At 35.4% G+C, this 12498-nt stretch overlaps 2 protein-coding genes across 5 annotated transcripts in view; both read left to right on the plus strand.

The window, feature by feature from the left end:
- LOC109358145 lies at positions 1-3513 on the plus strand. 3 transcript variants are annotated; one of them, XM_019602220.1, is made up of 5 exons: positions 1-435; positions 2315-2371; positions 2611-2673; positions 2775-2837; positions 3123-3513. In XM_019602220.1, exons 1-5 carry the CDS (start codon positions 163-165, stop codon positions 3273-3275), a joined length of 609 nt encoding a protein of 202 aa, XP_019457765.1. In that variant the 5' UTR covers positions 1-162; the 3' UTR covers positions 3276-3513. The 3 variants fall into 3 exon arrangements, with proteins under 3 accessions (XP_019457765.1, XP_019457766.1, XP_019457767.1); XM_019602221.1 differs by having other exon boundaries at positions 2778-2837; XM_019602222.1 differs by lacking the exon at positions 2315-2371.
- LOC109358779 (trafficking protein particle complex II-specific subunit 120 homolog) overlaps positions 6141-12498 on the plus strand; it is a 12116-nt gene continuing 5758 nt past the window's right edge. Inside the window, exons 1-6 of one of the 2 annotated variants that reach the window (XM_019603220.1) lie at positions 6141-6574; positions 6850-7056; positions 7167-7349; positions 9229-9332; positions 9493-9552; positions 9781-10066. In XM_019603220.1, the coding sequence (XP_019458765.1) occupies positions 6164-6574; positions 6850-7056; positions 7167-7349; positions 9229-9332; positions 9493-9552; positions 9781-10066 (1251 nt within the window). In that variant the 5' untranslated portion in view covers positions 6141-6163. Of the gene's footprint in view, positions 6575-6849; positions 7068-7166; positions 7350-9228; positions 9333-9492; positions 9553-9780; positions 10067-12498 lie in introns of those variants that run through there. The other variant, XM_019603221.1, reaches the window with a different exon arrangement.

Raw genomic sequence — 12498 nt, forward strand, 5'->3', positions numbered from 1 at the left:
GAGAGAGGCGATGAGTGTATTAGAGTTGGGGAATAACTCCCCCATCTCTCTCTTTCTCTCTCTTCTTCACAATAATCCAACCCTTTCTTTCTCACTATATATATATATATAAACCCATCATCAGTTTTTCTCTTTGAACAACAAAAGTAAACATAACCATCCATGGATCAGTGGTTAAAATCCGCCATGGCCAACGACACCGTCGTGGTGGAGCTTCTCCTCCGCCTAAAGTCCTCCAAACAAGTATCCCTTTCAACCACATGGGGAGCGAAGCAACAGCGTTCCACCACATCACGTAGTGACGCCTTTGCCAGGAACAACAAGACGAACAACGATGACGTTACCAGATTCAGCCCTACCACACCTCTTTCATGGAGTGGCAGCGCCTCCCCTTCCGCCGCCACCGCTCACGGTTGCGAAGAGTTTAGATCCAAGGTTCTATCTCTATTCCGTTTTCATTACGTTCGACCATGAAAGTTTCAATTCGTTTTGACCATTTTGCCCTTCTTCTATTACTCCATCACTCTCTCATACTGAAAAGCCCTGTTTTTTCTTCTTCTTCTTTTTTACTCATCTTCATTGGTTTTCGATCTCACGTTAACAAAACAAACTATCTTGTTTTTCTTCTTTTCTGTTCTAAGTTTTTCTAATTTTTATCTTTTATTTAATTAATTTATCTTTCTTTCTTATCATGGAGTTTAACTTAAATTAACATCGCCAGTTTCCTTTTGTTTTTTATGAGGACGATTATTTTCTAAATTATGATCCAATTTGGTCAGAGAATTTTGTTTGTTTTCAAAAAAATATTGACTACAAATTTTTAGTATTTTTTGATGAATTTATTTTCCGTTAGGAATTTATTTGCTTAATTATTTTATTTTATATTTTGGTGTTTTCGGAATTGTATTAATTTGGGTACAAAACCATGCCATGATATGTTAAAGTGGAAGAAGGAAATGTGTTTCTCTCATCTTTTTCGGGTGACCGGGGTTCCGATTTTCTCGCTTGGATTGACCAAAACACCCTTACTTGCTCAAGATTCTTCTGTTCTTACTTCTGACCCTACCCTACGGTTTTGTCAGGTCCCCAAAGTTTAAAAAAAGTAAAAAGCATTTGGACCTTTTCATTGGCCCCATCCCCATAAATTTTCATATCCTAATATGCAAATTAAAATTATACCCTCCAATTTTAACCAATATTTTCAAACGTTTTCATTTTGAGTTTAATAATATTTATACATCAATCACTGTCCATGTCCACACTTGTTTGTGTATATATATATCAAATCCCTTCATTTTTATTGAAATGCACGAGATTTGTTATTTTTCTTGTTTTGTTGTAAAGTATTTGCCCAAAAATCAATAAGGCGTTGGTGGTGTAAGACTCTGTTAAATGTTCGATTTTTAGGAGAAACAATATTTATTAAAATGAACACCTACAAATCCAAAAGAATTAGTTCCTTACGAAAAAAAAGTAAGGATATATCCGGAGTATAAAAAAATATTTGCCCAGTACCATGACCGTTTTTGTGGATAAAAAGAAATGGGTAGGTGGGTTCTTATCACGATGGTGTGGGGCGATGGTTTTTTCTCTTCGAACTGGAAATTTGAATTCTGGTTTTGTAGAATTGATCTATGATATTAGATATATCTACATTGTCAGACCATTTATTAATTAATAAAGTAGAATTATATGAGTAACGTTTATTTTGATAATAACTTGGATTACACATTAAATGATTTTAACTTTAGCTGACCAAAACGGATTTATATACAATTTAATAATCACGCAATGAGATACTAAACTTTTTCCGCTGTCAAAAGTATGACATTTATCTTATTTAATCATTTTATATAAAAATATTTTAGAACTAAATAAAATAGTACACCTGTCATATTTTTATTTTTTATTCATTTATTGGCAGAAGAAATTAAATTCATTATAATATAAGGAGATATTTTATTCTGTTTAATCTTTACCGTCTTTCAAAATAAACAATCTCAATGGAATAATGGATGATGGTCATGTGATGAAGTCACATGCCACCGCGTGAGTGGTGATGCAGGGTGCATTTAAGGAATTCCTTTTCCTTATATAGCTGGTGTGATGATAGAACCTATTAATTATTTAATATTTGAACTACATTATTTATTAATATAAGGTTGCAAGCATCAAACACCCAATTTCGTATTATATCTCTTGGGCCATGTTTGTGTGTCTGGGTTGGTTATATATTTCTTGATTTGTATTTATTTTCATATACATATTTCAATTACTGTTGGGATAATCTTTTAATGGTGTGTGCAATTTTCAGGGTACTGCTTCAGGTGAAGGCAATTCTACTTCCACCAAGAATTGCAAAAGGAAAAAGGTAATGAATGCTACTACTAGTCTCAATACCTTGTATTAACTACATCTTTTATTATTAAGCTTTAAGAAAATTGTGTATCGATATGTTTGATGAGAAGCCACCTACCTCTCATTATATATATTACACTGGTTATATTTAATAAAAATAAACGGATGAAATTACGTGTAATTAGTGTAATTCAATTTAGATATAACTTATTCATCCTTATTTGTCTTGTTACTTATGATTCTCTTTTTTAGACCTTTGCTGAGCTGAATCAAGAGGAAACCTCTCTCCTTAAGGAAGGGATATATTTAAGACAGGTATCCTTTTCCTATTGCATATCCACCTCTCATGTCTTTCATTCCTACCCATTTTATATCTGCCATGTATAGTTAGTTACTAATATGCTTTTAATTTGCAGCAGATTGGAAATAAAAAAGTAGCTTTTCAGGGAAGAGCTAGTAATGAAAGCTTGAAAAAGAAGGTAAAAAAAACAATCACTTATTTCTACAGGAAAATGAAATATCTATTACTAAATCCTCCTTTAAATCCCCATAACAAAGTGACATATATCAGATACTTTGTTTATTAATGATTCGTTTATAGGTGACATGTGTCGGTTTCTTATGGATAGAAATATTTGTATGAGGATGTATGATTACTCTTCTGTTTAATAACCAAAAAATCATATACTTATTGCAATCATTTGTACATATTTCTCTATTATATTACATTGTTGCTTAATTACCTCAATCCTTTTTATTCTCAGCTTGATTTGCCAAATTCATCAGCTGAGTCTACACTTTCTGACCAACCCAAATCAACTTCAAGAGTAGCAAGGACGATCTTGATACCCGATCTGAATATGATGCCGTCGGAGGAGGACGATGATTCATATGCCGAAATTGCATTGATGTGCTGAAGCTTGAACTCTTGGAACATTGTACAGCAGGACAAACAGAGTGTTTCTGGAGGCTCCCATCAAATACAATTTTTGTTAGTATAACTCAGAAGTTGCAGATTTTATTTACTTCATTATTAAGCCAAATCCTACACATCATTAGGTTATAGTATAGAGTTGCTTCTATACCAAGTTGCCTCTTGTTTCTGATATTTCTTTTGTGGTACAATTTGGAAACTCTTGAATCATACAAAAACTATTCTTTGTAGGTTAAAGTTCTTTGATTTTTTACTTGAGCATGTTCATCTTAAGGTATAAAAACTAAAGAAACAAGGATAAACATTCAAAATAAATAAATGATATAATAAAACTATTAAATAAATAAAGGAAAATGGTAACATGCACTTACCCCATATTTCACGATAGAGAAAACGGAAACGGAATCAAATCCCTAACTTTCTTATCTTTCCAACCTGTTATCTCACTCACACAATTTGATTCGGTTATGATCAGATCCGAATAGGGTTGAGTTTCATTATGTCTAGATTCGTGTTCAAGTTTAAAAATTGGACCTGATCAATATACAGGATCTATAGGGGGTAAACATAATTAGACTCATGGTCACTCATTTATCACATTTATATGTGTCTATTCAATTGTACATTAATATCTCTTTGACCCCATAATATTATTAGTTCTCTATTTTTTCCCACATAGTCATATATACATGATTAACAAATATTTATATATTGTAAAAACCAAATTTTGTCATATTAAGAAAAAGCCCAAATCTCAATTTTAACCTCATCACTAAGCCCTGATCTCTATCTTCATTAACATCACCCTATGTCCATCTTTCCATCTTTTACTACATGAAAAATCAGAAATAAAAATGTTAATCAGAAATATTAATTTTTTTTCTAAAAATATATTATAATGATTCTTTTTTGTATACTTCTCTTTGGTTGATATGAATAATTCTCTACTTTTTTTATTATATATACATAATTAACAATATATATAACCTTTGATTTTTAATCCAAAGCTTCAGAATCAACTCTCCTATGATTAAATAACTTTTACTTTCTCACTAAATAAAAACCCTTTTACATACAAAATATATATATATATATATAGATTTCATATTTATAATAATAAGTGATATTGAATTTTTTTACATAAAAAGAAGTATACATTATACTTAATCAAATCTAGGGTTAGATTTAAGGTCAAAGTTAGTCCGGCGATATTTTTGGTTATATTTTCTCTATCTTTTTTTTATTTCCTTTTTCTCTCTTAACTTATTCATTTTCTCTCTAACTATCCGTTATTTTCATTTTCTCTCTTCTCACATTCCTTTTCTCAATCCCCACCCTCTTGAAAGCTGTAAATACAAGTGGTGCAACAAAGTGAACTAGTTTCCCACCAGCTTCACCTCCTTATGCTTTTGCCTTACCATTCTTTCCTTTTGAATCATCCCTTTTCTTAACCAAACAACACAATAAGAAGCAGCATGTTACTAAGCAGTATGCTCTTGGTGCTTAATTTATGATGATGTGACTTTGAACAAGGCTTTTGTGTTGGAGAGGGTGAAGGGCATCGTTTTGATGCAATAAATCCACAAAATTTAAGATTCCATGTGAAAGAACTTGGATGGAATCTTCTTCTCATCCTCTCACTTTCTCACTTTTCATAAATCACTTCATCCTCTCTCAGCGTCTTCTTCTTTTCACAATAATTCTTCATCTCATTTACTTTAAAATGCATTTTTCTTTCAAATGTGTTTTTGTTTTTATTGAGAGATAAGGGATAGTCTTCTTTTCCTCTTTTTTGGTGACCACCGCAAATCGTGCGAGAAGGATCTTTGGGCTCACCAAAAACGACAGCCATTTGTAAAAGATATGAAGAAGGAATGGGAAACTTTTGTTATTATTGTAGCTTGACACAAAATATTATTTATTAACTGAGTCACAACCAATTCGCTCTCTTTAAGATGTTTCATGGAACTGCAAAAATATGCAAGTTGACTATCAATTACATCGTCCCTATGATAACTTTTTGTTTAAAAAATATTGTTGAATATCTTAGGCAAACATACAACCACACTTCTTGAAAAAAAAAACAATGTTAAAGTTATACCCACCTATCAAATTTAATAGCACTTATTTAAAAGAGCATTGTTAATTATCCTCTGTATTGTATTTAAAAGTGTTGTGTTAGAAAGTATTGTTAAAAAACGGTTGTTAAATACAAATTTTAGCACATTGTAGCTCAAACTTCTAGCTACTTTCATAACTACAAATTAAAAGTGCACAAGTACAAGTTTACAGCTACATTAACTACAAATTAGTTTTTCTCAATACAAAAAAAGATAACTAAGCCAACAAAAATAGAACTTGGGGAATATAATTTGAGTTATGTGATTGATGTTAAAAGAACTAGTATTCAGCCTCACCAATAAAAAGGAGGAGAAATAACAAATATTAAACAAACAACAACAACACTTTTACATTTCACTATAACGGAATACATCTTTTATTTCAGAAAGTATATATAATTCGTATATAAATTAAAAATATAATAATTCTCAGAAAGTAAGTGATACATGAGGTACGAAAATAAGTGCTTCAAACTCATTTTGTTTTGGATAATAAAACAATAAAAGGGTTATTACACTCCTTTTCAAAGTAGAATACAAATGTTCAAGTGTTACATGCTTAATTCCTCTTAAACAAGAAACTCGGTTTAAGTTTTATAGATGAAAAAAATATTCGTTCGGAGAGTTAGCTCCACGTACCTATGGATGTCTCGGCTCGAAAAAAGTAGAATGCAAATACAAAAAACAAGAACCGAGTCCAAGAAAGAGTGTAAATTGGCGAAGATCTGTGTCTCTGTGTCTGAATCGATCAATGGAACCAGAAGTAAGCATCGAAGGGTCTTCCATTATCCAAATAGCGATTCTTCCAATCGGACCCATTCCCCAAAACATTCTTCATGATTATTATTCTATGCTACTCCCTCTTCACACTATTCCTCTTTCTTCAATCACTCCCTTCTACACTCAGCATCAGAAATCACCTTTCTTTCATCTCCCTTGGGATTCTGGTTCCCTCCGTTTCAAGTTTATCCTCGCCGGAGCTCCTCCGTCCCCATGGGAGGATTTCCAATCTCACCGTAAGACACTCTCTGTCATTGGCTTTCTTCATTGCCCTTCATCACCTCACCTTTATTCCCTTATGGATCACTTCTCTGCTGCTTGCAAGCCTTACTCTTCTTCTCTCCTTCATCGCTGCTTCGCATTCTGCCCCACTCACTCTCAGGTATGCTTTATTTAACATGTTTTAAATCCCGGAAACAGTCTGTCTGTTTGCGGGATAAGGCTGCATACATCTGCCCTCCCCAGACCCTACTAAGTGAGAGCCTCGTGTATTGGCAATTACTATCCCGGAAACAGTCTCTCTGTTTGCTGGGTAAGATTGCTTACATTTGCCCTCTCCAGACTTCATTAAGTAGGAGTCTCGCCTCGCCTCGCCTCGCCTCGCCTCGTGCATTCTGGGCCGCCCTTCTTATTACTGATGTTTTAATTTGGTTGTAGCTTGAGGAGGGAGGCAATAAAAATGGGAATTTGAGGTTGTTTCCACCAGCGGATCGACCTACATTGGAGTTCCATCTCAACACTATGATGCAAGAAATAGCTGCATCTCTTCTTATGGAATTTGAGAAATGGGTATTACAGGCTGAATCTTCTGGAACCATAGTCAAGACGCCCTTGGATTCTCAAACTAGTCTCAGTTCTGAGGAGGTTCATTTTAGGTGTTCTGTTTTTGTATTTTTTTATATATTTAATGTTACTTATAAGTGTTGAGGATAAGTTTGATTTGATTCATTTTTTGAGTATTGGTTGAAATGCAGGTTATGAAGGCCAAAAAACGGAGACTTGGGCGTGTACAGAAGACCATAGGTGATTACTGCTTGCTGGCAGGGTCACCGGTTGACGCCAATGCTCATTATTCTACTGCATTGGAACTTGCTAGGCTCACCGGGGATTACTTCTGGTATGCTGGAGCACTGGAGGGTAGTGTTTGTGCCCTTCTGGTATTTTTCTCTTCTTTTCCCTTTTTTTGGAGAATTTTCGATATGATTTGATTTAATATTTATTAAATAATTATTTAAAAATGCAACGAGGGTTGATGGTGAGGTATTGGGGGAATTATACATTGTTTTGATAGAACTGAAAAAGGCATATGATAGGAAGATAAGTCATGCGCAAAGCACGGAAGAAAAAAGGAGTTTGTGTTGCTTATATTCAAGTCATCGAGGTTATGTATGTTAGCGGTTAAAACCAATGCACGAGCACGTGGTTAGGCCATGGAGGATTTCCCTATACCATAAGTTTACACTGGGGTCATACTCAGGTCTTTATTAAAAATCTTGGTTTTGGTATTCACGAATGAGCGCCTCAATGCATGCTTTTTGAAGGTGACAGGGTCCTTGTTAGAGTAGATGTACGGAGAGTATCGATATCAAATACATGCTGGATACGAATAAGGTTATTAAAGTATCAGTGCTTCATAGGATGTACCTTCAAGGTGCCCTCAAGGGATGCACTAACAAAGGTATCTAGATCCTTAGGATTAATTGCCACTTGCATTACATAATGTGAGTGGCCTTCAAAGGTCCTATGAGAAGCCCAACCATTGCTCCAATCCCACAACTTTATAACTTGATTATCAGAAGCTGAAAACACATATGGCAGAGAAGGATGCACAACCAAACTCCTAATATAATCCTTATGTCCCTCAAATTCTACTATCTTTTCCATTTTCTCATAATTGTAGACGTGAATAATTTTGTCATCAGTTGCTGCAACTACCCATTTTCCCCGAGTAATAAACTTTGCTGATCTAACTGCAAGCAATCATTAATAAAAAGTGAAAACACAAAACAAACATAAGGTAACTAAAATGGTTGGGAACTATGAAATTGTAATGTTTGCACAAGTGTTGATGACTATGTTACATTGTGTCATATACCTGGCAATTCACTAATCTTGAGAGACTTTTCTTCAGTCTGCCATGGTATCAAAGCAAAGGTTAACAATAAATTTCTAAGTCCTACCTCAAATTATACAATAACCTCAAGAATAGAGTAACATATACAGAACCACTACCAGTTCCAATCTTTATAGTGCCAATTTAAGCACTGGAATAAACTCACAGGAATGGTAGTTTCTCTAAAAACTATCAACAATTTCAGTTTCTTTAAACAAATTGGGTTAATTCCAACTATGTAATTGTTTACCTTTGTCTCATTATTCCAAATAGAAATAGTTCCTGAATACAAGCCCACTAGAATCCTGCATGAAAAAATGTATAGCATGTAAGTACTTGTGCAAGGTAAAGATAACAAATTAACATTAAAAGTAACGTTTTTATTGGTGCCTAAAGTCTGATAAACTTCAAATTTATAGAATGAAACTTAATGAGTATTTGATTTTCTTTCTCATCTTACATATACAGGAATTCTTGTACTAGTTTTTTTTTAGTTTTACAGAAATTCACTGTAAAAATAGTCTATTAGATTGGAAGTGTCATTACCATGGCTCACTTGGATGCAAATCAATAGATTTCACTCTTTCAGAGTGTTGAACAAAATGAAGTATATAGAATGCAAGTTTACTGTGTACTAATTCATGTTACCAAACAGTGTAAAAAAAGTCTCAACTATATATGATAAGAAGTGAGTAACAAAACAAATATGTGTACCAGATAGTACCACAAACCTGATAACTATGTTTTATTTATTTACCTTCTTGAATTAACTGCTTGTTACACGTTGCTACTAAAAGGGACACAAGAGCGGTGCATTGGATAGTGATGTAGATATGATGACCATGATTGTAATAGAAAATGGACACTTGACTCTTGTCTATGTTCATTCTCTATATTTATTTCTTTTAATTTTGTGGTATCAGATTGACCGTATGGGCAATAAAGATTCAGTGTTGGAGGAGGAAGTTAGATATCGTTATAATAGTGTCATCTTGAATTACAAGAAGTCACAAGATAATGCTCAGCGGTAAATAGTTCTGCTATGGCTTTTTATTAACTGATCTCTCGGACACCTACTCGATAACCTGTGTTCCCCAGCTGTATTACTTGTATTTATTTTGATCTCTTGCAGATTGTTCTTAATGCTAGTTGCCAATCCTCAGTGTTTTTTTAATCATTTTGTGCAGAGTTTCTCCCATAACTTTTGAACTTGAAGCTACTTTGAAATTAGCAAGGTATCTTTGCAGGTAGGTTTTCCGAGCTTTTTTGCAATGTGATAAATGTGCAAAGTTAATGCATTATGAATATTAAATTTAGTCAACTCTGGTATTCCTGGATTAAAATTGTGCATTGTGTCTATGCCCTATACATTTTGCATTTCAATTGCTTGACTTTTAGAAGTTACATAAACATTTTGGTTAATCCCTTTCTATTCTTTATAAAACAATTTCATATGAATTTTTCTCAATTAACAGGAGAGAGTTGGCCAAGGAGGTATTGGAGTTGTTGACCACTGCTGCAGATGGTGCTAAATCTTTAATCGATGCTAGCGACAAGCTCATCTTATTCATTGAAATAGCTCGTTTATATGGCAGTCTTGGATACCAGAGAAAAGCTGCTTTTTTTTCAAGGCAGGTTGCTCAGTTATATTTGCAGCAAGAAAATAGGTTTGCTGCAATTAGTGCCATGCAGATTTTGGCAATGACCACAAAAGCTTATCATGTTCAAAGTAGAGCATTAATCTCCAATCATTCGCATAATGTGAGTTTATAAACATCAACTGTCAATTCTTTGCAGTTTGCATAAATAAACCCATTATATATGGGCCATTTTTGCACTTTTGTTACTGAAGATATATAATCATTTTATGCATTGGAGAGATAAGCTTCAATAGATTTGTCATATTTGCATTGAAACTAGAAAGTATTGGTTGCCAGAATTCCTCCTGTTTTTGCTTATATCTTGTTTTCGGTTTCTTTGCTTAAGTTACTGTCTACGACCTAGTTCGTTACACTAGGGTCACTGCTGTAACTCCAGTTGAGGTTGTTTCTGATTATAAATGTTCCCCTTTCAACTCTGAGTGTGATTGCTCATCTTGATACCCAACGCGTAGCATGCACCGTCAAGAGTGATGTTGGCTTTAATATTGCTACTCTTATGCTCTGGTGGTAAGGAATGGGGAAATTACAGCCCAGGACTTTGCAAACATTTTGTGCATGATAGGGATAAGGCTAAGGGTAGGGGTAGACCCAAAATTACAAAAGTGTATAAGAGGGGTAAGAGGAAGGTTTGGTTGTTAAATAACTAACCTTGGCTCTGTTTCCCTGGGTAGTTAGTAGTTAGGCCCTAGTAGCCACCTATAAGTAGAAGGAAAGGCTTTAGAAAAGGTAGTTAAGAAATTGGGTAAATAACTGATTGAGGAATCAGTTAGAAGAGGATCGTGGGATCCTTCATCATTGTATTCACTACCATACTCTTGTATTCTTCTATCTCTTAATAAAATTGCATAGAACCCTATCACGAATTCTATACTCGTGAGTTAGGGGCATTTCTTTTCATCCCTATCACTTTCTTTCTTACCCCTGGATACCAGTGTCTAACACTAGTATCAGAGCACCATCTTGGTGCCTGTTGGGAGAATCACCACCGCTGCAGTTGGGGCTTTCATCGCATGGTTTCTACGAGAGGCATGGCTAAGGATAATGAAGGATGGGCGCAAGAGAGGGAAGATTTACGTATGAGGCTAGAATTGACGGAAGCTAGAACCAGAAAGACAGAGGACTTGTTGGCTGCCATTGCTGCCAAGTTAGGGGTAACTTCAGGGGAGAATTCTACGGGGGGAGGTAGTGAAGATGAGGTTGACAGTTACAAGATGCATCATGGACAGGATAGATGGAGAAAACTCGAGATTCCAATATTCGGGGGAGAAGATGCCTTTGGTTGGGTGCAAAAATTGGAAAGATATTTTTCAATGAGAGCAATCAGTGAATCTGAGAAAATGAGAGCAACATTAGTGGCACTGGAAGGAAGGGCACTCAGTTGGTATCAGTGGTGGGAAGGGTGCAATCCTTCACCTTCTTGGGAAAGTTTTAAGATAGCTGTGGTTAGGAGATTTCAACCAACCATGGTTCAAAATCCTTTTGAATTGTTGTTATCATTAAAGCAGGAAGGCAGTGTGGAGGTTTTTGTAGAAGAGTTTGAGAAATATGCAGGGGCCCTTAAGGACAAGGATCCTGGGTTCTTAAGGGGAGTCTTCCTAAATGGTCTTAAGGAGGAAATTAGGGTTGAGGTGAGGCTTTATGAGTTGGGCTCATTACAAGAAGTCATACATAAAGCCATACTCATAGAACAGAAGAATTTGGTGGTGCAGAGAAGGGCTAACACGAGTCAGACCAGGAGTTATGGGTCCACTCGGGGAATTCTTATAACAAGGTTGTCACCTTGGAACCTTCATCCAATACTAGCAGGAAGGAAGGATCCTCTGTGGGAAGCTACAGTGTGCAAGGGAATCAAAGGGTTACCCCTGAGATTAATGGATCCAGAGGATTAGGAGAATATAGGAGGTTGTCTAGTACAGAAATGAAGGAAAAAAGGGAGAAGGGGTTGTGCTTCAGGTGTGATGAACCATTTTCCAGAGAACATAAATGCAGGAATAAACAGCTTAGTATGCTATTGATGGCTGAAGAGGATGAGGAGGATGAAGAGGAGGTGGGAACTGAGTTGCAAACCTTCAATTCTCTGCAACTCTCTCTGTTTTCAATGAAGGGATTAACCTCTGCTAAATCTTGGAAGGTAGGGGGATCAGTGGGGGATCAACCAGTGGTGGTGATGATTGATTGTGGTGCCTCCCATAATTTCATCTCTAAGGATTTGGTAGACAACTTGAAACTGCAAGTGGAACAGACTCGAGCCTATATAGTGGAGGTTGGGGATGGTCATCATGTCAGGTGTCAAGGAAAGTGTTCTCAGCTCAGAATTTTGTTGCAGAAGCTGGAAATAATTCAAGATTTTTATTTGTTTACCTTGAGAGGGGTGGATGTGGTGCTAGGATTGGATTGGTTAGCCAGCTTAGGAGAAGTGAAGGCTGACTTTGGGAAGATGCAGTTGGCTATTACTCAGGAAGGCTCAATCATCACTATAGAAGGGGATCCTGCTATGACTAAGGCAGAATTATCAGTAGGGGCTATTATGCA

Source organism: Lupinus angustifolius, chromosome LG10, assembly GCF_001865875.1.
Source record: "Lupinus angustifolius cultivar Tanjil chromosome LG10, LupAngTanjil_v1.0, whole genome shotgun sequence".
Classification (NCBI taxonomy): Eukaryota; Viridiplantae; Streptophyta; class Magnoliopsida; order Fabales; family Fabaceae; genus Lupinus; species Lupinus angustifolius.